This window comes from Neocloeon triangulifer, unplaced genomic scaffold (assembly GCF_031216515.1).
Source record: "Neocloeon triangulifer isolate White Clay Creek 2 clone unplaced genomic scaffold, ASM3121651v1 ptg000012l, whole genome shotgun sequence".
NCBI classification, from domain to species: domain Eukaryota; kingdom Metazoa; phylum Arthropoda; class Insecta; order Ephemeroptera; family Baetidae; genus Neocloeon; species Neocloeon triangulifer.
Genome location: NW_026775554.1, coordinates 7,806,455 through 7,832,587, shown reverse-complemented (window position 1 = coordinate 7,832,587; position 26,133 = coordinate 7,806,455). Strand labels below are relative to the sequence as shown.

The 26,133-nt window shown below is 37.4% G+C and overlaps 4 protein-coding genes across 8 annotated transcripts in view; 2 read left to right on the top strand and 2 right to left on the bottom strand.

The window, feature by feature from the left end:
- Nucleotides 1-13,926, top strand: part of LOC132198110 (nuclear hormone receptor FTZ-F1) — a 63,547-nt gene extending 49,621 nt beyond the window's left edge. For 3 of the 4 annotated variants that reach the window (XM_059621902.1, XM_059621903.1, XM_059621900.1), the window contains 5 exons: nt 1,629-1,988; nt 2,539-2,804; nt 9,076-9,349; nt 9,437-9,540; nt 10,420-13,926. In XM_059621902.1, the coding sequence (XP_059477885.1) occupies nt 1,629-1,988; nt 2,539-2,804; nt 9,076-9,349; nt 9,437-9,540; nt 10,420-10,566 (1,151 nt within the window). In that variant the 3' untranslated portion in view covers nt 10,567-13,926. The remainder of the gene's footprint in view (nt 1-1,628; nt 1,989-2,538; nt 2,805-9,075; nt 9,350-9,436; nt 9,541-10,419) is intronic. The other variant, XM_059621901.1, reaches the window with a different exon arrangement.
- Nucleotides 13,922-16,019, bottom strand: LOC132198113 (uncharacterized). Of its 2 annotated transcripts, none has more exons than XM_059621907.1 (7): nt 15,881-16,019; nt 15,463-15,656; nt 15,220-15,305; nt 14,863-15,040; nt 14,603-14,803; nt 14,376-14,548; nt 13,922-14,285 (listed from the first exon to the last, which is right to left on the bottom strand). In XM_059621907.1, exons 4-6 carry the CDS (start codon nt 14,996-14,998, stop codon nt 14,544-14,546), a joined length of 342 nt encoding a protein of 113 aa, XP_059477890.1. In that variant the 5' UTR covers nt 14,999-15,040; nt 15,220-15,305; nt 15,463-15,656; nt 15,881-16,019; the 3' UTR covers nt 13,922-14,285; nt 14,376-14,543. The 2 variants fall into 2 exon arrangements, with proteins under 2 accessions (XP_059477890.1, XP_059477891.1); XM_059621908.1 differs by having other exon boundaries at nt 13,922-14,281.
- A 1,890-nt stretch (nt 16,020-17,909) lies between these two features.
- Nucleotides 17,910-22,635, top strand: LOC132198111 (cationic amino acid transporter 3-like). The gene is made up of 14 exons (XM_059621905.1): nt 17,910-17,916; nt 18,000-18,076; nt 18,359-18,564; nt 18,922-19,050; nt 19,130-19,285; nt 19,915-20,019; nt 20,080-20,241; nt 20,455-20,579; nt 20,630-20,727; nt 20,780-20,919; nt 21,393-21,638; nt 21,932-22,101; nt 22,170-22,247; nt 22,313-22,635. The coding sequence occupies exons 2-14, from the start codon at nt 18,036-18,038 to the stop codon at nt 22,319-22,321; spliced, it is 1,665 nt and encodes a 554-aa protein (XP_059477888.1). The 5' UTR covers nt 17,910-17,916; nt 18,000-18,035; the 3' UTR covers nt 22,322-22,635.
- A 1,840-nt stretch (nt 22,636-24,475) lies between these two features.
- LOC132198112 (translin-associated protein X) lies at nt 24,476-25,824 on the bottom strand. Its single transcript, XM_059621906.1, has 4 exons — nt 25,641-25,824; nt 25,308-25,542; nt 25,111-25,244; nt 24,476-25,054 (listed from the first exon to the last, which is right to left on the bottom strand). Exons 1-4 carry the CDS (start codon nt 25,651-25,653, stop codon nt 24,573-24,575), a joined length of 864 nt encoding a protein of 287 aa, XP_059477889.1. The 5' UTR covers nt 25,654-25,824; the 3' UTR covers nt 24,476-24,572.
- Between the last annotated feature and the right edge of the window lie 309 nt (nt 25,825-26,133).

Sequence of the window (26,133 nt, the reverse complement as noted above, 5' to 3'; positions counted from 1 at the left end):
ACTAATTTATTTTCTGCGTAGGTCTCTAGCCAAAGCCAAAGGGATTTTTTTTCACTCCCTCCCTCCTTCCAGGTAGAGAATTTATAGCGCGCGAATCACGTTTTGTTAATTGCAGAGCTTCCCACTTGCAGAGTGCAAAAGTTAATAAAAAATAAACTGCGCATCCTTGAGTTTCCTCTCTTCTGCAACAAACTGCACTGCACGCGGTCTCATGCATTCATGATCTGCACTCTCCTTGGCGGCGGATGCTGAACCCTCGACGGCGAAATGCAGATTGTTTGTAAATTGGATTTTATTCAGGCGACGTGCAGATTAATTTATTTCATTTGCAAGTTGATGTTTTCTAATCTCGCGCGGCTGCTGCAAGGATAACATCCGAGGACGCGTGTTCAAAATGGGATTTGAGATCGAAACCGAGTTTTGCTTCCTTAACAAAGTTCAAGAGTTGGAATAGAAATGGAATTTTTCAAAGTACTGGAACAAGCTGGAAAAAGTCTGATCGTGAATCATTAATCATCGGAATAATTTTTCCTCGGGGGTTGTGGGAGCTCAATTGTAACCGCGGCCGTGGGAATGCAGTGGCGCATATAAAGTTTTTTACACACCGCGTGCACTCACATAATTCTAATGAACTGCATTGTGTGTTTCCCCGAGCTGATTAGCATTTTTTGTTTGGAGGGAAGGTAAAGGTGAATGATGGAAATTCCATTGAATGAGAATGTATTTTATGAAATTTAAATGAAAATTGGAAAAAATATCTATATTTTTGTTTTTGTCATTCAGAAATTCTTGCTACAAGAATAGACATTTTATTCAGAGATTTCTGTCAGCTTGACAAATTGGCGCAAAAAGTGCCACAATTTTTCAGCCTGGCCAAGCGGCGATAAAGCGCATGCATAATTTAGCTCGCGCACAAGAAGTGTCACTTTTACTTTCAGCGGCGAGTCTTGTTGGCTGAGTGATGCCTGCTGCGGGAATCCAGGTCAACGATATTTCATGTCGTTAGTAATACATCGAACGGCGCGTTAATTCAGCATTATTATGCAGCCGACGCGATAGATGTAGAACCGCAGGAGGATCTGGTTGCAGATCAGAAAAAATATAAATAAACGCGCTGATTAACTTTCATCGCACGCTGGAAAATTTACAAAATCCTCCAAACTGGGTCGGTTGACAACAATTTTATTTGGGGGAAAGTATGCAACCCGCTTTTCCACTGTGCAGTGCAGCATCGGCGCATTTTCCGCTTCGGAATGCGGATTTTGGGTCTGCTATGCGCCGACAGAGTAATTCCATAACATAGCTCGGCTCTTTTATTTGCACCAGGAAAGCGCAAACGGATGCTCAATTTGATAACAAAGTTATTTTATGCAAACAACAGACCTTGCAAATAAACTGGAGCAAATTAATTTTATAACCTAGAAAGGAAAAAATAGCAAAATTTCAATTTCAAAACCTTCATGAGATATCTCCGAATGGTTTCTTTAGAAAAAGAAAATATAATTTGGTTTAAAAGTTCCTACGATTTTTTTGTTTTAATTTCAAAATAAACGGCAATGTCATCTCTTTTATTTTGATTAATAAAGTGTAAATCTATAATTAATCAATTTTGATCATTGTTTTTTCAGCTGTGAGGGCGGACCGCATGCGCGGCGGGCGAAACAAATTTGGGCCCATGTACAAGAGGGACCGGGCCCGCAAGTTGCAGCTGCTGCGGCAGAGACAAATGACCGTCGGCGGCGTGGTCCGCGGCGGCACCCTGATGGCCGGGGGCAACGACTCGGGCCTCAGTTACTCGCCCAACGGAGGCTACTCGCCGGCGGCCGCCTCCTCGGCCATGCACATCAAGCAAGAGATCCAGATTCCGCAGGTGTCGTCGCTCACCTCGTCGCCCGACTCGTCGCCCAGCCCCATCGCTGCCCAGCTCATGGGCAACTCGGTACCCCAGATGATTGGCAGCTCCAACAACCTCCTCAACTCCGGCTCAGGTACGTCATGCCAAACTTTGCACCACATCAAAACTATCCTCGTTTCACTATTTGTGAAAAATTTAATTATAATTAAAAACAAAATGTGGTATTAAGCATGTTATTTTTTATATGGTGGGCAAAAAAAATATTTTTTTAAAATCAATTTCAATTTTGAATGAAACGTGTTTTTAAGGAGAGTTTAAAATTTTTATCTGGGCAATTTTTTATAAAATTGTTTACTTACCGAATTTCGCAAATTAATTTCTTCGTGCATGTTTTTCGAGTAATTCCTCCTAGTTTTTTTTTTCACAAACCACAGATATCCCAGTGATTGATGTTGCAATCCTTGCCCAAGCAGATTACTTGCTGAAAAAAGGTATTTAATCGACTGTTGAACTTTTGGACGTTCTCCGAGACAATTCCTTTCGTAAAATCACGTTTGCATTCACTTCTGTACAGTTAAGCCGTTAATCAGGGTTACAGACCGGCTTTCACGCCTCTTTTGATTCAGAAACAATATTGATGATTTTTATTTTCAAACGGAAATTTCCCTCTTTGTTTCTAACAGGGGCTTTCGCAAGCGCAGCCTCGACGGCCCCCTCCGGGTCGGCCGTGGCCCAGGCCCTCGGGCCCAAAATGTCGCCGCTCATCCGGGAATTCGTGCAAGGGGTGGACGACCGCGAGTGGCAGAGCTCGCTGTTCGGCCTGCTGCAGAACCAGACCTACAACCAGTGCGAGGTGGACCTGTTCGAACTGATGTGCAAGGTGCTGGACCAGAATTTGTTCTCGCAAGTCGACTGGGCGCGAAACTCCATCTTCTTCAAGGACCTGAAGGTATGTTTTGATTTCATTTCAAACAGAAAAGTCAGAACAAGCGAGAAGTTTTTATTTTTAACCGGCGTTGCCAAACGCAGACCTACCTCAATAATTTAGGGGCGCCTAAACAGGCCAAGCGACTTGGCAAAAACAAAATAAAGAATCGCAAACTTCAAATAATTTGAATATATGAAACGTAACATGATTAATTAAATTAATATGGAAACTTTTTTAAATTAAAAACATCGTTGCCATTTGAAGTTTATTATTTTGGTTATTTAAATTATTTAATTTCGCATTTTAAAAGACAAGTGAAATTTCGATTTGCTAAACGAAAGTCAAATTTCCCCAGCACGAGTCAAAAGTCGCGAGTGACGTCGTTCGCTTCTTGCCCTTGAAAATTGAATGTGATTGATGATTAAAGCAGCATTTGTTGTGGTGCCATTATTCGTCGGCCACTTCCTATTGCCGCGGCTGCCAACTTTATTTGGAGCTCGCGGCGGCCCCACACAAACGAGCGAAAATGATTCAGACACCTCTCGGATCCCACAATTGCGCGCAACATCCAAAATAACTGATTAACCCAAATACTTGTTGATCTTATGCAAAAATTCGGCTTCCCAACCAGGTCGCCGACTATTTCGGATATAGACTTTGCGAGACCCAATTCCAACTCACCTGTTGCGAAAACAATTAGCTCACTTACAATTAACTTATTCTGAAATAAGGATCCATTATTTTCCCTCTTATAAGAAGAATGAATTATTTAAAAATTTGCCAGACACCACTTGTTGAAGGATACGAAGATTGCGATAATTGAAATTCTCAGCGGCCCCTTTCATTTTCGACAGCTGGCACGCCTGGTGCCGGTTTTCGGTTAATCCTTTTCGGGCCACAGGTGGATAATTTATTAATAATTTAATTCCATTCCGCCTCCCGAAAGAAGTCGCGATACGCAATACTCGCTTGGGCCGTCGCTGAAAATATCGCGGCGCCACCTAGGGGCCTCTTCGCCAACGATGCAATTCAATGGTGCAAGTTTTATTGCGTTGTCGAAAACCACACAATAGCAGCATTTTTTTTACAACTTGAAAGGAAAACACTGGAGAGTGGAATAAAGCCTAAGATATAAATTTTGAATTAATCAAATTTTTTATTATGAATTATAATTTTTCTAGCTTACAGATGTTGAGCATTTGTCCCATATTTGAGATCTTTTAAATTAAATTAATTTTATTGGGAAACTATTTTCCTCTGCGTGTAAGTGCGCAAGTTAAAGTTTTTTTATTTTCACACGCAGAGTTACGTATTTATTTTCATTATTATGATGATTGCGGCCTATTGAAAGGGAGAGTTAGTTGTGTGTTGATAGTGTAAGCAGGTCACAGTAGGAGGGGGCCCTCGCGAATCGGTGCCAAGTTCAAGTCTGCACGCGGCAAGAGGAGGAGAAGGCACAGCAGCTATCGAAACAAACCAGTATTCGTGTCCCTCTCTCTCTCTCCTCTCCGCGGGCCGTAATAGTCGGAGCTCTTATTTTCATTACGTCACTGTTGACACGAGAACCAATATGGCTGTCCTTTTGGAGCACCAAAAACGGCGTGCGTGACAAATGCATTAAAAAAATAATAATAAATGCCTCGGCTTGTTTTCAACTAAACAAAGAAAAAAATTAAATTTTTTTTCTCCTTTTGAAATGTTATTTTTTTTTAAGTAGAGAAAAAGTGACGCTGCAAATAACCTATAAAATTTTATCTCCAAACAGAGATTTGGACAAAGGCCCGCATTGGGTAAGATTTGTTTATCTCTTGGCCAACGCAAATCCCCCTACGCGATCAAAACAGTGCGGTTTTTCACGCAAATCGGTTTTCGGAAAAGCGTTCGGTTGGGCAACGGATCGAGCTGCAGCAAAAAGGTGGCCAGTCATGCCTGCAGTCTAACCGTTGCTCCAGCCAGCGTGCTCGATTTCCATTCGAATTAGGAATTCTTTTGTTGTGTAACTGGTATGCCTGCCTATTCCTTGGCTGCTGCTCTCCATCCTGCCACCGAGCGAGCGGTGCAGCGCGAGACCTGAATATCAAGCAGCCCGCGTTTCAAACTGCTGCTGCGGGAGGTCCGACCATTGATTGCCGCAGATGGACAGTAATTAATGCCGTCGTGGAAAGCAAAACTTGCGACAATTGCGTGCAAAAATGCATTCAAACCAGATTTGGCGAAAATTGTTATTTTTAACTCGGACGAGATTCTTGATTTTCTCGATTGTAATTATTTTCATTTGATTTTTCACAGAAAAGAGGGTTAAATTTTTTAGATCTATTCCTAATTGATCAATTAAATTCTTCTTCTTTTAACACTGTTACGTAACAAAGTATTTCAAAATTATTACACATGAAAAGGATTTTTAAAAAAAATGATATTTTTGACAGTACTTTAAATAAATAATTACTATAAAAATAGCTTCAAATTCTCTAAAAAAAATTTGACTGAAAAAAATGTTTATATTTAATTAGAAAAATACACATATTTATCCAGCAGTTGGTTTGTTAACAAATTGAGTTAAATCTGAGTTTCAAAATTTCCTCTCTTTCAAATTAATGACAAAACACATTCAAGCCAGGTGCATCCAAATGAATTTTCCCATGGAAGCGTTCTGCGTGCGTACACCGAGTGCACCGTAGAAAATTGACTTGCTCGCTGCATTATTTACCAGATCCTCCCTGTTTAGTTTTTTTCCTGTCCGCGCGAGAACAAGTAAAATGGGCTGAGGTTTCGTGGTCGTTTTATCACAGAATATTCCCAGACTCGCTTTCTCTCTGGTGCTGCTGCTCTTCACGCAGCGATTACCGCACACAATGATTACGCGTTATTTCGTTGGATAACGAATGGAGAGAGAAAGAGAGGAAGAAAGATGGGCAGAATAAGAAAGCGCGGCGAGATCGTTTACCCGTGACTTTCACTGACATCGCAACCTTGACACTGACTGGCCCGCCCGATGGAGTAATATCATTATATCGAACTTATTCTTTCTCACACCGCGGGTCCTGCCGGAGAAAGTACCGACGAGCAATGCACTCGCTTTGTTTATCGTCTCGGCGCGTGTGCACCTCAAAATCGATCATTGCCCTCTTTCCTGGAAACCAAATGAAAGATGAAAACGTGTCTTGGAATTTTTCTTCTTTTTCTTTAAAAAAAAATATCAAATCTTTGTCGCTTAAAATGAATTTTTTTGTAAAACAATTAAATTTTCGTTACTTTTTTTTAAAATAGTCATTTTAATTTCAAGTCAGCTTTTCCTCGATGGGTTTTGTGAGTCATTTCATTTTTCCAAACAACATATCTACATGTTTTTGGCCATAATTCATGAGCTGCGAAATTATTTTGACAAGAACTAGTTCATTAAATAATTTTATAAAAAATTTCACAAATCACTAAATTTCTGAGGAAAATAATCATTTTTATTTACATTTTTTATCACAAAATTTTTTAATCTTTGTACAATTATTTAATTTTTATAATAATTTTCGTTAGAATGGTTGAGTGGCAGAAATCAACATGAAGAAATGCTGTTGAAGTCTCACTCAATTTATCTAACAGAGAGTTTCTGCATTCTTATGCAACCCGCTCGCTTTTCCATTCACTTTTCTGTGCATTTATTTTTGTATGAAAGCCTCTCTGGTTAATAAATGCGTATACCTTTTGTTTTGAAATAATTATCTCATTCCTTTTTTTTTTTTAAATTCGTCGGTGCGTAGCAAGTCTCCCCCGACCTGGAAAATGTGCCTTTTTACATTTTCCTTAATTGCGTCGTCGCTCCGTGGCTTGGTTTTAATTTTTATGCAGCATTCGCATGTGAGCGCGTTCACAATGCAGACAGGAAGTGCATGCTTTAGATCCGCTAAGTTTCCTGCGCGCAATCATTATCTGTACGAGCATTTGAGCCCGAGGAGAGGCAGCCCTATGAAAATTTCAAAAATTCATTTTGAAAAAAGCCGACGAAAATTACGGAGATATGAAATTTCTAAAAATAGTTCAAATCTGGCTATTTTTGTGTAATTGTTTTTCCACGAGAGCGGTTCCGGTGCGCGCGCTGGTTAGTCACTTTGTCGAGTTCGCCGCCTTAATGATGGGCAATAAACGTGAAAGTTGGGCAACAACATGCACCATGGCGCACTTAGCCTTGAGCCCGCTTCGTTAGTACTCGACGTGCACGTTCGACAATGCACCGGCCGGCGTTTTTCAATCTCGAGCGGCGCGCAGTGAATCGAAATAATAATGGATAAAAAAAATCCTGAGTTTGTTACCAACCGGTAAGGAGGAAGTCGGCCGTTTCACCGAGTCATGCCGAACAGAATGGGAAATTAATCGGCGTGCCCGGCTTGTTTTGAAGAGGTTTATTTACGACTTGTGGACAATTGGGTGGATTAGAAAATTCGGCCCCAAGGCCTCCGGCAACTCGCTTGAAATCGGTTTGATCTACATTTTGGACCAAAGATGATGGGAATCGAGATGACTCAGATATATTCTTCAACAGAACTCCACGTGTAGCATAAAAATAGAACTGGGGATAATTAAAATTGTACAACAAAAAATGTTTAATATTAGTTATATTTCAGAATTAAGTGAAATGCCAAAATTTTACAAATTAACTTTTCTAAATAAATAGGGAATTTAATATTAATTGTAATTATCAATCGGTTTTTTTATTCAAACTTGTAATTATTGTATTATATGGTTCAATTTCATTCAATTAATGAGAGCAGAGAGTGGTTGGTTTTGTTAAGTTAATGGTACGGTTTCTCTGATTCTCTCTCCCTTCACCCTTAATTGCCGCTCATCCCCCGTCGACTGACTGGCCGGCCTCCCGAGATAGCAGCAACAAGCAAGTGTGTTTCTGGGTCAAGGGGTGGCTGCACATGCTCGCGACGCAAGCGGGGGGGTCACTCTCAATAGCGGCCAGCAGGTGCTGCACCCCCCATGTTAGCTGATCAATAGAACACCCTGTACACGTGCAGCCCGTGCATAATTAATGTGCACCACTTTTGCCCGCGCTAATGATGAAAGGAAACCCCGTTTTGCTCTCAAAGAAAAGTATTTCGCGTTTGTATATAGCGGTGGAAAATTAATTCACCGTTATCTTTTAAAAGGGCCAAACCGATATTCAACTCTGGTCGGTGTAAAAATTCCAAGGAAAAAAATAATTGGTTTCATCTCTTTTTCCCTGTAAACGAATTTTGTTTGTAGCTTATAACAAAGTTAATTATTTAACTTAATTTTGATAAAACTTCTGGATGTTTTCTTTGCTTTTGGTGGGGCAAAACACTCAAAGGTGCGATTTTTTTTCTTTAAAATCTTAAAATAAAGTCTTTAAAATTGAATATTAATTTTCGTCCTCAGCCATTCAGAAAATTTTCACCTGAAATTTCCTCTTCTGAGAAGAGCAAATTTAATCTGCCTGCCCACACTTTAGTTATTTTTATGCTCGGGTTGCTGCAGGGTTAAAAAATATACCGCGGTTGAGAAAGATCTTTCTTCAAGTCGGATGCACTTTGCGAGGGTTGAACGAACGCAGATGCACATAAAACTTTGCGCTCACTTTTTTATTGGCGCCTTGACACAATTCGCTGCATCCAGGGGTGCACGTGGGAAAAAAAGGGCTCGCAGCATTTTTCCACCTCCTCAAATTCGCTCGCGTTTTCGTGGTTCTTTTGCGCGCCAGGTGACGTCACTTGGGCTCTTTGGCATTTCCTGAACGCGACTCGGCCTTGAGTCAGGTGGATCTATTTTTTTCCTCGGTCTCGGCCGCTGGCTAATTTCGTGTCTGCCGCCACTGGACCTCTTAAATTGCCGCCACTTGCTTGGTGAAACGCATGCCCGAATTTAAATAATTCTCAAAATTGAAGTTCTACGTCAGGAAATGGTGCACGGACGAGCGGTTTCTTTCATAACGTCTTGATTGCGGGCATCACTAATTATCAGACAGGCAGAGTCATTGGGCCGGCACAATTTCACACCTCGTCCTCCAAACCAAGGTCCACCCTCATTAAATATCACCACTCGCCGATTCGTCGGCTGATAGGCAGCAACCTCAATTCAAATGCGCGCAGATGGCACTTAATTAATTGAGGCTACACGCGTGTGAAACAATCGGCCTTATCAATATGCAAATTCATTGGGAAAATTTATGTATAATTTAAAAAATTATAAAAATTCATTTTGTTCTGACTTTTTAAATTTTGATTTTTCAATGAATATTTTTAAATTTTTACTAATATCATTCTATTTCCTATCAAAGGTGGACGACCAGATGAAGCTGCTGCAGCACTCCTGGTCAGACATGCTGGTGCTGGACCACATGCACCAACGCATGCACAACAACCTGCCGGACGAGACCACCCTGCCCAACGGACAAAAGTTCGACCTGCTGTGCCTCGGCCTGCTCGGAGTGCCCTCGCTGGCCGACGCCTTCGGAGAGCTCGCGGCTAAGTTGGCCGAACTCAAGTTTGACGTCAGTGACTATGTTTGTCTCAAGTTCCTGATGCTGCTCAACCCTGGTCAGAACCTCCTACGTAATTATGAACTTTATACCCTCTTTAAATTACTTTTTTTTTCAAACAAATTTTGATTTTTTGGGTAATTGCGAATTTTCTCTACAGCCGAAGTTCGAGGACTCGTAAACAGGACGACAGTGCAAGAGGGATACGAGCAAGTGCAGCAGGCCCTGCTCGACTACACAGTCACGTGCTACCCCCAGATACAGGTGTGTGCCGAGCCATTTCAACCTTTGCCTGCTTTGGCAACCCGCTTCAAACCCCTTGCAGTCGAAATTGACGTCATTTTGGTTTAGAAATTGGCATTTAAAATTTTCTGAGAAATTAGTTCCAGTCCAAAATAAACGACTGAAACTAATTGAAGTTGAAAATTGCATGGCTTTATTGGCAGGTGGTGGTTTTGCAATGCACTGCTTTTGCAACTAGTCTTTTTTTTTATATAAAATTGCATGAAAAAAATCTGTGTAGAAATAGAGATTTTTAGTTTCAGAAATTTGTTTATTGGGTTCAAAAACCCTGCTTCATTCTCTGTACAGAATATAAAAGATGCAACTGTTTGCAATTTTAGAATGGTCCAGAAAATGACAGATTTTTTTACAATTCTTATGGATTTTGTTTTTCTGGGCCATTCATTTTGTTTGTGCAAAGGTTTTGTGATTCATCACTTGTATCTCATGATTTTCTGTGCAGGTACTACACGTTAAGGCGGTTCGCAGGAAATTTTCTATGGATTCTGCCGAACGAAGGGCATGAAAAAATCTGCTCCGAATTAAGCAGTATCTAATAATATAAATTTCCTAAAAAAAAAAACCAAAACTCTTAATAAAAAATTTAAAACAAAATTTTGAATAAGTTTGCACTGTTTTTGGATTGATAGAAGTATAGCATTTAGAATTGAAACCAATTGGCCAAAATGCGTCTGAGGAAAGGTCCAAAGTCGTTTTAACAAAAATTAACTTTAAGAAAGCGAAACGATTTTTGCACCTTTTGTCGGACAAAGTAAAAAATGCTCCACAACCAAGTCGACGCCTCTCCGATTAACAAACCATGTTCTATTGACCCTGATGAGGTGAAATGTTTGCTTTCAGGACAAGTTCGTAAAACTCCTCAACCTGCTACCTGAAGTCCACGCCATCGCCAGCCGGGGCGAGGACCACCTGTACCAGAAGCACTGCACCGGGGGTGCGCCAACTCAGACTCTTCTCATGGAGATGCTGCACGCCAAGCGCAAATAACCCTCCTCCTCAGTTGGTCACAGTGTTGTTTGTGCAAAGAGATAGACTCGCCGTCCACTTGCATCACAGATGAACACAAACTGAGTCTGTTTTATTTTCAACTTCTATGAGAAAGGCCTCGTCTTCTTTCTTCGGAAGCACAATGTTTCGGTGAAACGAACTTCTATAGCTGATTTGTTAATTAGTTGGCATCACTAACTGCGGCTAAGAAATCACATACACACACATACACATTACAAGATGATTGTGACTCTTTTTAAATTGTTACAAAGATTACCATAGTTTCTATTGATGCGAAGAGTTCTATATTTTTGTCGTTTGTACTATTTAGTTTATGAGATGCAGCTTTTATTTGCCTAAGGTGTAAGAAATTAGTATTTTTAAACAATGTTGTGCGGTTGAATAATTACAAAACAATTTTGATGCCGGCTGCATCAAAAGCTAAGGATCAGAAGTGTAGTAAACAGAAAGAGAGTTACCGTGATTCTTGAAGAAAAAATACGGCTCTTTTGCGGGGCTGCGTTTTCGGTACTGCTTGTATTATTCGAGCGAGAAGATGTGCAATTTTACAAATCAGGGAGCAGATGATGAGAATTATAGTGATTTTAAATTTAATTATTCTTACTGCTACTATGGTGGTGGAGAAATTTTATTTTTCAACGAGGCAAGTGATTTGCGATCAGAGGAAAAGAAAATGGAGAATCTCAGTGAGACTTGCCTTTTGATAAATTGATTAATCCTTGTCAGAGTCAATGGAGGTTTCGATCCATGCTGCAAGAAGTATTCACACTTTTTTTTAATATGAGGCAAAGTCAATTTGTGTGTTGGGCCGGTCTTCGAAGTAGGCGCCTGAATTATTCATTAATTTTTTGCTTGGATTCCTGGAGGAAAAGATCCAACCAAGTTTTTTTTTCAATTTTTTTTTACTACCCTGGAAAAACTCACAAAGTGGCTGGTGATAATTTTTAGATATCCGACCGCCTACTTTGGAGACCACTTTTAACAGGAAAGGAGAATCGTTGAGGCTCCCATTTTTTTTGTCGAAAACAATACCAATCGACGAGAGAAAGTTGCTAGTTTTTAAATTTAAATGATATCGAAACAAAACAAGGGTCAGTTTGCACACACACATACACAACTAACCATTTTTATACAATTGCGTTAATTTAATTGCGTCGTGGATTCGTAGCGATTTATAAAAAGCTAGCTCTTAAGTTATTGTACCAGTAATGTAATGCCCATACATAATTTTTGTTTAACACACGTTTAGTTTAAACTACTGCAAACCACTACATCCTTGCTGCTTCGCTGTACATTAATTTATATAAATATTAATTTTAAGTTGTACATTTTCTTAAATATTTTAGTTTTAATAACGCGCGCGTGCTTCGAGTGAGAGAGAATTTTCTGCCCAGTGTTGCAAACATTCCATGATAAAGAATTTTCAAAAAAAAAGCAATTCAGCAAACACATTCCGTTCATTTTTTTAGAATTTTTGCTCTGAAAGTCCGAACCCACCTCATTTGCAACTTGTAAAGTGGAAAATATTGCGTATCAGCCTCTCTTTATGTTTTATGAACGAACAAAATTTTTAAAATCTTGGTCCGGTGGGAGGACTAAATATTAAGGGGTTTAAATGCGTTTCTCCTCTGAACGAAAGTAACACTGGCGAGGATGGAGTGGTTTTTACTCTTCAGTGCTTTTCTTGAGTGGTTTCAAAGCTTAATCCTCCCACAACATTCATCTTATTAATGAATTGTTACTGCAAAAGCTTAAATGGAAATGCTTTCACATACACACTTGTGCACTTTTTTGGAAGTAAACAAAAAACAAATAAAAACCACGAATAATTATTGAAATTCAATGTCCTTTAGTGGAGAGTATTGGATGTTAATTAAGTAAATTAAAAAATCTGCAATGTAAAAATTTTTCTTTTCCAAAAACCCACAAATTCATAACGACAATCGTTGGTGTTGATGAAAAGAAATTTTAACCAATCAAACAAAAATGTTCGATATTTTGGTCTAGCCGGAAGAGAAAAATTTTTAAACACACGTTTCCTAAAGGAAAATATTCATAAATATTTACAAATTGGCCTACTCAACCAACTCTGTTCTTAACAGTCCAAATAAATGTCTCGACTCTGTAAATTCTCTTGCAATGCTGTTAATTTATAATTGATATCCTTGAATGTTCACTGCCAATTTAGCTGAATTTGTTGATTTCCGCTTCTCCTTGTCGCAAGAATCTTTGCAGAAAAGTTGGTTTTGAGAACTCGAATGAAGCGTCCGGCAAACAGACTGTGATTTGGCGGCCGCAGCCCAGAATGAAATTAATTATTTAACTCAAGCAGGCCAGTGGAGTAGTCATTCCAGTACCTGATTAGGTTGAGATTGAAGCAGGAATATGCTAAATTTTTTCACAGTGCGACTCCGACTGGCCTCGGATCGAATCGGGAATCAAACAGGACTCGGCCGTCCTCGAATTAGGCTTCCAAAGTAATTAAATGATAATAAAACGGGTCCTTCCAGGAACAGGAGTTTCCAAATTGGAACAAAATCACACTCCTGCCCTGATCAAGAGGGCCCCACGATTGGCTAAGCGGACGCTGAAATTTGTTTCTTCTCAAAGCCAAATTGTTCCGCAATTCTCAGCAGTTCTCCTCACACTTGAACACAATACAAATTCACACAAATTAAATTTACAAAAATGATGTAAAAAAACACTCGCTGACTTATTGTTACCTCTGAACATAGAAGTAAAAATACATAAAATATATATTAAATAATTATGAATCGTTTGTGCTTGTAAATATGATATGAAAAAAAATATATATGTACGTTCAACTTGAGAAAGTTTTCAAGCAAAACAAAAAAAAAACAGAGGGAAACTACGGAAATTATTTTGTTCTTAACGCTGAAAACTATACTACTACTATAAGTCGCGAAAACGGAGAGTACACAGTATGATGAACAATTATTTTTTTAAAGCAAATTAAACACACACTCACACATACACAAAAAACACTGTTAATCTATTTCGGGGGCAAATGATGCGCTGTCGCACCCTTGCTGTGAGTGCGCGCGATTGCTGTTGGAATAATAAAATTTTGGCGTTGGGGTGTGAGTCGGCAGCATCGTTTGTCGTCCGTTCTGTATTAGGTGAGAAACGCGGGGAGAGATTTTATTGTATCGATTATGTCAACGTGGACACTACGGAAATATTTACGAAAATTGTTGTAATTCTGCAACTCAAAATAAACAGCAAACCACCTGTGCAAAATGTGTCAGTGGAGTTTAGGCATTAAAGCTATGATATAATACTTGTAGAAATAAATTGCATAAAAACAAAGAAAGCCTTTGTTACTTTCTTTTATTTCTCCTTTAGTAAATCTCAAGAATCACAATATAAATTTTTTTTTACAAAAATCAGAATAATATTAGAATTTTAAAAATTTATTGGATAATGTTTATATAATAAACTCTAGAAATGAAATAACATAGTTAATCTGTATTGAAAAAAATAATTATTTCAGATATCTATTAATTCTCATTACATAATTCAATATAATTGAGTAAAATTATTTAATTTTTAAATTTACTTAAAGCTTGATTTCGGCATCTTCAGAATTCAACAGTCATCGTCTCTGGCATAGTTTTCTTGGGCATTGTTGACATCGTCTTCAGCATCATTGTTGACATCGTCTTCAGCTTGTCTAACTAAGGAATACATTATATTATTTCAAAACTGATCAGTTATTCGACAAGAATCATGTATTAAACTTCATTTTTAAATTTATTCATTCTTACATTTTGCGCTTCTGTGTGGAAGTTGAGAGCTTAGAAGTGCTGCAACCAGCTGGAAACTTGCCCTTTTGAGTGGAAGTTGACGGCTTAACAGAAATTGAGCCTCTGTGACCTGCACTGCTTTTGCATGGACCTTGCAGTTTTTTTATCACTGCATTTAGCAGCAACATCTCAACCTGAAAAAATACATTTCAATGGTAAAATTCGAAAATTTGGTTTAAAAAACTCACATGAGGCCAGCTCGATTTTCAGCTGCAGGACATGCACCAAGGCAACCATGTCAATCGGAATGAGTTCATCATAGCCGAAGTCTCTGATGACACCATCGATTTCTTTTGGCAATTCGGGCAAATCCACTGCATCCCTCAAAAGACGGACATGATCTGCCTTAAGAAGTTTTTCATTGAGCTTGTTGATCATGGGCTCAACTTCTAAAATTTTTCAGGAATCAAATAATAAGTTTTAAGAACTATATTTTTGAACAGCATACCTTGGCGTTGGGAGTGCTTTATGTTCCTAAATGACAATAGCAGTAGATGATTTGGGTGCATGTAGGCCAATTTAGCTGCCTGGTTGTTGCACATGTTGACAAATGCCTCTTCAAACTTGACCAAGCCTTTGCCCATGCTCTCAATAGGGACATCAAATGTCTGTTTTCTTGCTCACACCTTGAGCAAAAAGACGATATATAAAAACAAATAATAAAACCTTGAATTATATATGAAATGCAGACGTCTCAGAAAATTTTCCTGCACCACCAGTTTATAATCCAACTTAATGACACCCCCTTGTTAACGATTTTATGCAAGTGAAGTTATTTCTTAACACTAAAAAAAAAAATTTGTACCTTCAACAGAGCCGCTGCGTACTGGCCCCTGCTCGTCGCAAGGCGAAAGTGGTGGTTAGAGCAAATGGCTCGCATTTGCTCGTTGGCTGAAAAAATTGCATTTATTAGGAATTAAGTGTAATACAAGTGTCTCCCAGCATTGAATCCCTTTCATTCATTCTTTAGAGAAGTGTTAATGAATGCATCAAAATATATAAAAGAAAATTTAAAACGTTGATTTATATGATTCTTATTTCCACTTACGGCAATCCACACTGATCTGAAGCCCTTGTTGATGAGCCAAGACAGCAAGTCTGGTCGACTTCAAAGTGGCTACTGTTTTGTCATCCACAGCTTCTACAATGTCAGCTGGGAGATCAGGCATGAAAAGTTTATCCTCCACTACATGGATGATGTCTGCATTTAGAAGAATCTCGGTCAGAGTTGATCTGATGCACCTATTAGATTGAAAATTTCAATGAGATCTACATATATTATGTTACTTGAATGTCATTTTTTCTAAATTTTATTTGTCTGCGGCTTAAAAAATATTAAATTGCCATTAAATTGCTAGGATTTTAAAAAAACTACGAGGGCAAAATGCATTACATTTTGGAGGTTTAAAAATTGTTTATCAACGCCACAGCGAGTTAATTATGCGTCGTAAATTATATTTGAATACCTGTTTTATTCATTCGTCAGCCCTTTGTTAGTATCAGACGGCGGATGCCTATGATTTAAGCAGATAAATAATTGTAGTCTTTCAGTTTTTCGACAGCATAATGGATAATGGACGGCGAGATGTGGGGCGTGGCAGTGAGCTTAAAACAAAACAATAACGAATTGCGCAGTCACTTTTATCACCGGTTTTTTATTCTTTCAACCGGTTAATATTAGGCGATGAACAGGATAATATTCTACACAATCTACACATTTTGAAACAGGGATAATCAAAATAATTATACTTTAAAATAAATTGATATTCAAAACACACTCAATCTTCATTTCTTAAAATGCAATTTCTCTTGACTAAATGATTTAATAAGTGTCACAATAGGTTAAAAGGTGATTGTGAAATTTCTACCGGTTTTATCCGTTGAAACGGTGAAAATATCGACAGTATAAATGCCGGCCGCCTGGAGATTTTCAAAATATAGCTTTTTGCACCTTGCAAGTGTTCCGAGGGCGGAATTAAAACGCGGTGTCCCTCTAGTTGCAATATCCTTGACTTTTTGGCTTTCGACGAATCTTGGGTGGCCGATAGGAACGGAGCGCTGTGATTGGCTGGAGTCGCCAGTGACGTGTTGCACACTCTAGGCGCTAAAACTTGAAACTTTGCTTAAACCACTTTTGACAAAATAATGCAATTATTGATAGATCTGGTTGTATGGTAACTGACAAGACAACTCACCAAAGCCACAACTTACATCATCAACAAAAACTTGCTTTTCTTCTGCCATCATCGATACACACCCTAACTCTCGAAATAAAGCTGCAGCATGTGTCGCATGGCAGCCCATAACTTTCAACAGCCTTTCCACAGTTTCCACCTGCCAAGCTTATTTATATTCTCCTCGCAAAATAAAAGAGCAAGAGCATGTCTACCTCGCTTTCATGCAAATTTTGAATTATTTAAATTAAAGGTAAAATTCCTAAATTAAGAAAAGAAAAAAAGATGGAGTAACTACACATCATGGTTTTTGACATTTCGACAAATTATTTAAACGACTTTTATGTGTGCATATCTTCAAGAAATCTAATTTTATTGAATTTTATGGTTATAGTTTTTTTTATCAAAATTGTTCATCACACAGAAATAGAAGATCCTTAAAAAATAATGTGTAAATGTATATAGCAGTATATACTACAAATAGGACTTGGAAAATAAGAGTATTCACAAAAAGCTAGAGTTTTTTTTTATTGATTATTTTCGAAATATAATTATTTTCAATTCCTATTCATTTGCCTGTTAAAAAAAATAAAATTTGTTCAAGTTTAAATAGGGGGAAAATATCCAAAACTATTGTCTCTCGTAGGTTCAATGATATGGCGCGACTGCGCGACAAAAAAAATTTCTTCACAATTAAGTGAATACTATTTTATTTTGAAGCCAAAAATTTTAATAATTATTAAAACTGCCATTAATACTGTCAAATGCCGCTATTAAGCTTTAGAATTTGGTAGACCCACCTGGTCGAGGTTGAAGTTGGGCATCGGCTTGACGTTGGGACAATAGTGGCACCCAAGCGGTACGTTTGTCCATGCACCAAGCCAAGCAAACCAAGCTTGAATTGTTATGAATTACAAGAATTAATTGAAAATTTAGAAATTAAATAAAACACGCAGCATAAAAATAAGTCAATTTTACTCTTTGGGGATTTGTATTGTGGTTTTTTTTATGGACAAAAAACTTAAATTAAAACTGATTAAAACAATAAAACTTTAAAAATGGAGAGAAGTTGACATTCTTTGATGAATGATCTAAAATAATATTTTACTCAACGCGTAAATTAGTATTTTAAAGGTTAATTCCTTGGCTATCATAATTATTATTAATGCAATTAATCGCACACGAAAAGAAAATTCTCATTTTATAGAGCTTCGCCTGATCTTGGAGATAATTTGTTGTGCGCGCGGTGCCTTGTGCATCAATTTTTACAACAGGCTCTTTTCGAAAGAAAGAGAATAAATTCCATAAAGCGCTCTCTGAACATCAAGGTAATAATGATGCTGCGCGGGTAATTACAGCAATAACAAGAGCTAGCGACTGATAAGAAACATATTCCTTTCCAAATCTACAGCTTTGGCTCGCATTAATTGTTGATCCACCGGCAACGATGACAGGACTCAAAAGATTCTACCATGCACTCACGCGCAGGTATTAAAAATGATTTTGCTTTTCATATTGTTTCCGCGTTAATTAATTGTTGCAAATTATAAATAGTTAGTTTAACATTTTCACACAGGGCAAATTTTTCAATACAGGGAGCAAGACCGAATAGGGAAAATATACAAAAGCAGTTATCTAAATATAAAAAGATAAAACACTATAAATTCAATGATATGCCATTAAAAGCACCTCATCAATTAATTTTACTCATTGTCAGTGATTTTGTACAAAATAAGCGTCTCTAACAGATTTCTATATCTATTTCTTTAGAAAAAATCTGCCTGAAAACATGCAGGCGCTGTTGGAAAACTCAAAGATGGCCAGGGTGTTGACCACGTTGGACCTGACGGCTCTCGGCGTCGGCAGCACCCTTGGCGTCGGCGTTTACGTATTGGCCGGCTCAGTGTCGAAAACGACGGCAGGTCCAGCAGTTGTTATTTCGTTTATAATTGCCGCAATCGCGTCTATATTTGCCGGTGAGTATGCATTGCAATTAATGGAATTGATTACCGTGAATATATTTCTATCATAAAATTTTGGCCGGGTTCATGCAATCTTAACATACTCAAAATATACAGATCAGAACATTCAAATTTTTCATTTTTTAATGACTAAAATCCCTATATGAAGCAATCTAAAAACGTATCGTTTGAAGTGACCATGAGATCAAAATTTTCACTGTTAATTGAATTATAATTTAATAAAATAAAATTTTAGCATCACAAATTAACAACTTGGCATTAAAAAATTTGCTTGTTTAATCATTCATAGTGTTATTATTATTATTATTTTTTTTTTTCATTTTATTGATTCAACAATTTGATTACAACCAGGGCTGTGTTACGCCGAGTTTGGAGCCCGAGTTCCAAAGGCTGGATCGGCCTATGTGTACAGTTATGTGTGCGTCGGCGAGTTTGTGGCTTTCATCATCGGCTGGAATTTGGTGCTGGAATATGTCGTAGGTGAGCGACAATGCCTTAGGCGACACCATAATTTGATCTGTGCGCGTCTTGGCCCCCAAACTAATGCTAATTACTCAAGGGTCGGCGAGTGTCGTGCGAGGCCTGAGTGGCTACGTGGACAACCTCTTCAATAGCACGATGGCTAAGGCCTTTGACGATTTGCTTCACATAGACGTTCCTTTCCTCTCGCCCTACATTGATTTCTTTGCCTTTGCACTTTCCATTGTGTTTGCTGGTGAGTAAATCGTTTCTGAATTTTTATAGACTCACACAAAAATGTGATCTTTTAAAAATTGTTTGCAAATTGTTAAATTTTAAAATTCATTTCATTCTTCACTTAGAATTAGTTTTTATCGCGGACAAATTTCTAATTTTTTCTGTTCTCGCATTTGACCAGAATTTCCCACTTTCCAGCATATTTTTGTTTATTTAACCTCCAAATTGTGTTCTAAAATTGATAAAAAAAAATTACGCACTGCACTTTCTTAAAAGAGATTAGCCTCAATAAGCTGTTCTTGATCGTGGATTTATTTATTATCAGTTTTAATCAGTTAATTGAAGACAGTTGTAATCCAATTAAGTTAATCTAAAAACAATGTTTACTCTTTATATCTTATTCTAGATTGTTCTTGGAAACTCCTCCAAAGATTTTGAAGGTTAAAAAATTTAAGAATTTCATGGTTGTTGATGTTAATTATTTGCCAATGAAGAATAAATTAATTCTTCTTTTCATTCCCATAATACATTTAAACAGCATTTAAAATAAAGATTTTATAAAAGTCCAAGATCGAGCCGACCTGTCAAATTAAAAAATTTTGTCCTCTGCTGTTAAATACAAATTTTATCTTCATTAAATATTTGCAGTCGCTCTGGCGCTCGGAGTGAAAGAGTCGTCAAACTTCAACAATGTGTTCACCATCGTCAATTTGGCGGTGGTTGCGTACGTCATCATTTGCGGCCTCTTTAAAGGTCGGTGAAAAGAAAAATAGTAGCTCAGCCAATTGAAACTAATGCATTTTTCACGAACAGTCGACATCAAAAACTGGTCCATTGACGTCAACGATATTCCTGACGAGTACAAACCAACTGCCGGAACCGGAGGGTTCGCACCGTTCGGCATAAATGGCATCATCAAAGGCGCCGCCACGTGTTTCTACGGCTTTGTCGGATTCGATTGTGTCGCTACAACAGGTTCGTTAATTTTGGTTGATACGGAAGGTGTAAATAATGCGTTCATATGAAATGCAACCGGCGCCACTGCCGTGCCCGACCGGTTGCATACCCAACGCTATTCAGGCGCCCTGTTTTAGTAAAATTACTGAAATTTGCAGCAAAAATATTACAGAAAAATCAATTAATATATTTGAAATTCGGCATGGTTTGTAATATACTTTCGATCTATAGGCGAGGAAGCTAAAAATCCCCAAAAAGCCATTCCTATTGCCATCGTGGTATCCCTGGCAATTATTACATTTGCTTACATTGGCGTTTCAACAGTGCTTACGATGATGTGGCCATACTACGCGCAGGTGGGGTTGAATAATTTAATAAAGACGGGGTCTCAGAGTGAATCTTTCAGGACCCTGACGCACCTCTTCCTTTTGTGTTTCGTGAAGTTGGTTGGGACATTGCTGCCTGGATCGTCAGCATTGGTGCTATTTTCGGTCTTTGCGCCAGGTTAGTGTTTTCCTTAAGATATCCTTTCATCTTTTTTATTCTATATTTGCAGTTTGATGGGAGCTTTGTTGCCCCTGCCTCGCGTTATCTACGCCATGGCAACCGATGGAATCATTTTCCGCTTTCTTGGAAAAATTCATCCTAGATTCCAAACACCACTTTTGGGAACATTATTAGCTGGACTTTTGACAGGTGGAATATTTATATATATATATATATATATATATATATATATATATATATATATATATATATATATATATATATATATATATATATATATATATATATATATATATATATATATATATATATATATATATATATATATATATATATATATATATATATATATATATATATATATATATATATATATATATATATATATATATATATATATATATATATATATATATATATATATATATATATATATATATATATATATATATATATATATATATATATATATATATATATATATATATATATATATATATATATATATATATATATATATATATATATATATTAGCATCATTTTTCATTTTTTATTACTTTCAAATTAATTCTTGTTTTAAAATAATTGGACTCTAGCATTTTCAAAGGTGAAATTTTAAATAAAATTATTTCTTTATATATTATCAGCCATTTTTGAGTAGGAATTTTGGCCGCCGTTTTCAACTTGCAGCAGCTGGTGGACATGATGAGCATTGGTACTTTGCTGGCGTACTCGATCGTGGCCGCGTGCGTCCTCCTTTTGCGCTACCAGCCCGATGGTGAGGAAATCGAAATGAGCACAAAGTACAGTCACATCGGATTTTTCACCCAGCTGTTCAATCTCAAGAGGATTAAGTCGCCTTCCACATTGTCAGCCAACATAGTCACTTGGGGTGTCATGACCTTGTGTGAGTTTTTTTACGATTGCAATTGCATTCAATATTAAAAAACAAATTTCTGGTAATTTGTTTGACTTTTGTCATTACCGATTGTGAAATACAATAAGTTGATATATTGGTATAGTATTGAAATATTCACATTCTGTAATCATTCAGAAAACAATTTTGACTTTTCCGCACCAAAGACATTTATTTGATTTTAGGAGCCAATATTAATGTCTAGAATATTGTTGTTTATCACTATCAAGAAAAATCATAATGCAAAGTCTGAGCTGTCGATTCTACAAAATGTGTTTTTTCAGGCGTATTCGTGACTGCTTGTGGCAGTGTGCTTACGTTTGCTGAAATTGAACTGTTTGTGAATGGAGAATGGTGGGCGATTCTAATCTTGTCCATAACCGGCGCGCTTTGCGTCCTCAATGTCTTGGTTATTGGCCTCCAGCCGTCATCCAACGCAAAGTTATTTTTCAGAGTAAGTAAAACCAATAATATGTCTTGAACAATATATAGAAATTTATCAAATGAAAAATTACTTCGCAGGTCCCACTGGTGCCAGTGATTCCCGCTGTAAGCATTTTCATTAACATCTACCTCATGTTGATGTGTGGATGCTCGTCGGTAATGAAATTAGATCTTTACGCTGGCCCCTCTTCGACATTCATTATATTTGTACTCTTTGTCAGGTTTTGTAATTTATTTCGCTTACGGCATCTGGCAGAGTGAGGAAAACGCTACTGACAAGAGAAAACGATCAGTGATTTTTGCACACACCAACTCGGCTTACGAAGAGGACGAGAAAAAAAGAAAAAGATCCGACTAAAAACGCACTGATATATTATGTGACTATATTTTGCAACAATTTCTATTTGAAAAATTTGTATTTAATTTTGATATTTAAATTCTTTATAATTTTTTTTAAATATAGTTTAGATGGTAAACTCAATCAGATGATTTTTTCCATGTAATCAGGAAGACATGCAATTAATAAACAATGTGTTACATCGTTTTCAGATCTTTCTGTTCAAGTTTTTTTTTACCGTTTTCAATGACTGCGCGCGTATTAATTAAATGGATCAAAGCGCCAGCAGTGTTTCCAAGAAACTAATATACATGAGTTGCTTGCCATGCAGCGAGACATGCACACAATACAAAGGACAAAGAACGTAAAATTTGGAGCGGAACCTTTGAGAGCGAAGTTCAGCGCGCGTGTGGTAGGACAGGGGGTGGCAGGGGCACATGCGCCGGCCGGCGTTGGGGGCGGCTCGGCGGCCGGCGCGGCTGCTGCCTCCACTCAGTGTTTCTTGGGGAAGCGCCTGCTCCAGCCGGACTGTCTGCCGGCGCCTCATCTCCACTTCTCCGGAGGTGAGTCAAACTTTTTTCCTCTGGAATCGGTGCAAAGTTTTTGAGAAACGCACATTAATTTCTAGACCCCTATCTTTTACTTCTTGCCTCCTTTGCAGTGGTTAATTTCGGTAGAAGCGGGTAGAAGAAGGTATGAAATTTTGTTTTCCTGAACATGAGTGACAAATCGCCCGGCTTTTCCAGTTGAAAATTTTGTTTCTTTTGGTGGTTTGATTTATTATGATTCCAAAACCTGAAATCTTGCTACCATACAGTTTTAAATTAAATTAAATTTTAACATAAGTTTCAGAAATTCTCTAGATGTTTTTGTATCTTATAAGTCAAATTAAAATGCTACAAATTTTCCTTGACAAGACTTGATTAACTAGCAAATTACAAAATAGCATACTTTTTTAGATATTAAAGAAAAATAATTGTAGATAAATTTAACCGCCATAATTTTTTTTCTTTGCATTATTTGATTAAATGTAAGTTAAATTAAAGAGAATTTTATGATAGCTTAATATTAACTAATTTTAAATTTGACACTCCGATGTTTGCATTATAGTTTGTGCAATTTTGAGCAGAATAATAATTTGGTAAAAAAAGATTCCAAATCTCTTTGTTAAAAGAAATTGGCAAAAATTCATTAGTGAAAGGTCCTTGTTAGTTGTTTTAGCCAAATTAACTGCAGAAAGCAAAACGATTCCAGCACCTTTTTTCAAACATTCATAAATTCTCCATTACTGTTTGTCTGTATTATTGATTAAAAAAACCCTCGTGTGCTTTCAGGACAAGTTTGTAAAACTCCTCATCTTGCTACCTGACGTCCACACCATCGCCAGCATAGGCAAGGACTGTCTTTACCAGCACCATTGTGCTAAATCAAATGTATTAAAAATAATGTACAATAAAAATTTTAAAATTAAATGCATTTACTTGAATTTCACTGACTTAAATCCGCATGTTAATAAAATTTCTATACACATGAAATTTAAACTATTCAAAAAGTCAGCATATTTAGTTCTTTTAACTTTAAATTCTAGTGTGAATTATTTTCAGAACTTTGTTAAAATGTTTAAAAAAAAATACAAAATGGTAAATAACACTTTAAAGGGATATAATTATTTATATTTAAGTTAAAGGCGTTGTGGTCCTAACCTAGAAGACAAGAACTCTGGTGAAAAATAAAAATAATGTGACTTATGAAAGAGTGTGACAGAGCACCTCCTATAATCAGATTCTGCTATACTATTCTTTTTACTGGAGACCCTGACCTGGCTGGTCCTGCTCAGCCTGTATGGTAGTTAATGAACATCATACTACAGGAAAAAGGCTGATGCTGTGAATATTTTCTTTCTGCAATTAAAATAATTTTATTAAATATTTAAAGGTAATGATGATGGCAAATAGGAAAGTGACTACAAAGAGGAGGGAAGAGATTATCATTTTAGTCTCATGATGAGTGGAACAAAAATTAAGATTAACTTCAGAAGTTGAAATTAAATGTTAATCAAAATAATTTCACTGCTCACAAATTGTTTTATTTAAAACTAAATTCATTTGCAATATGAAAATTTTCAAAATTTTTACGTGGAATTTTTAATAGAAACCCTCATCATCGTCAGGGTTGTCTGCCGGCATGCTGATGGCCTGGGCCAGCAGGTGTTTTGGCACCTCCGAGCCTCGCACGTGGATGGTGTAGCAGGCGTTCTCCGTCTTCAGCAGACTCTGCCTGAGAGTGTAGCTTTTCCTGCCCATCTCTTTGTACCCAATGCAGTTGGTCCCAAGGAAATGCTTGTAGACCAGTCTGAGGAAAATGCAGAGCTGCTGGCAGGAGTCGAGTTGTCCCATCCCGACGCAGTTGATGCACCTCCGCATCAACTCGCCTGTCAGATCGCCCAGTCCGAGCATGAAGTCCGTCGGCAACATCGGGGTCTGCAATGTCTCGACCACTGCAGGGGTTTCCTCTGAGCTGGGCTCACTCGAGTAGGTCAAATCCTGTTGGATGTCAGTCCAACTTGGAATGGACTTTGATTCCATGTAGCAGCAAAATGTCTTCGCCTCGACATACTCTTGAATTCCTATGTTAACATTTTTTTTTTTTATGTAAACTTGCTGAAATTTTCAACTTTTTTACCTGGACTGAAAGCTCTGATGAACTGGTAAATGTCTTCTCCAGCAAGCTCTTTTGCAATGGGTTGCAGCAAATTCACCTCGACTTGTTTGAGGCGACTTTTCGCTTGACTCAAAATTTGTTCCTTTTTGTCCTCACTGCAAAGTAGCAATTAATGAATATAAAAAAAAAAAATGATTTTAAATGACACTAGGTCATACCTGCCAATTGTGTGGATCAAGAAAATGATCCTTTTGCTCTCAATGGTGACGTCCCTGCTCAATTTTACAAGCCTTTCGTATTTGTCGTGCTTTGCATCGAGTTCCTTTGCGAACTGTCGGAAAGTCTGGACGACCTCAGAGGACTCGTCAACTTCCTCACCAGGGTCACTCTTCACGTCTCTGTGGAATTTTTGGTCATTTCGTCGGCCTCCTCCTCCACCACCTCTTCTATTTCCTGGAACGTAAAAATATGTAACATAAAATTATGTTTAAAACTTACATATTTAAAACTTACATATAATTATGTGCATAATATTGTTTGTCAGATTTTACCTCGATATGACATAGTTTATTTTAAACTATTTATAAAGTGATTTCCTAACTTCCTCACTTAACGATTTCTTTGATCAAAATTGCAGATTGAACATAAATTTAGAGCAATAATCGTACTTTGGACAGAACTATTGTATGTAGTCAGTTTTCTGCGGCTTTTGGCAGGCGTGAAAAACGTAAACAAATAAATGACATTATTTAGTACAAGAACAAGACGACAGAGGGAAGGTGGAGCCGCCGGGAGGAGCCAAAATCACACCAGTCGACAACGTGCAGCGTGCAGCGCTGTTGTAAATTATGGGATTAAATAAGATTATAATTTTTTTTTCTGAGTTTCACTTTTCTTCTCTACTTGACATACAAACTTAAAAATATTATTTCTTGTACAGAATAATTCCCTTATTTAAATGTATTTTACTGTCAACACATGGCATAATGTATAATATTAAATCATAAATTTTATTATATTATTAAGAAATTAATTTATTTTGCT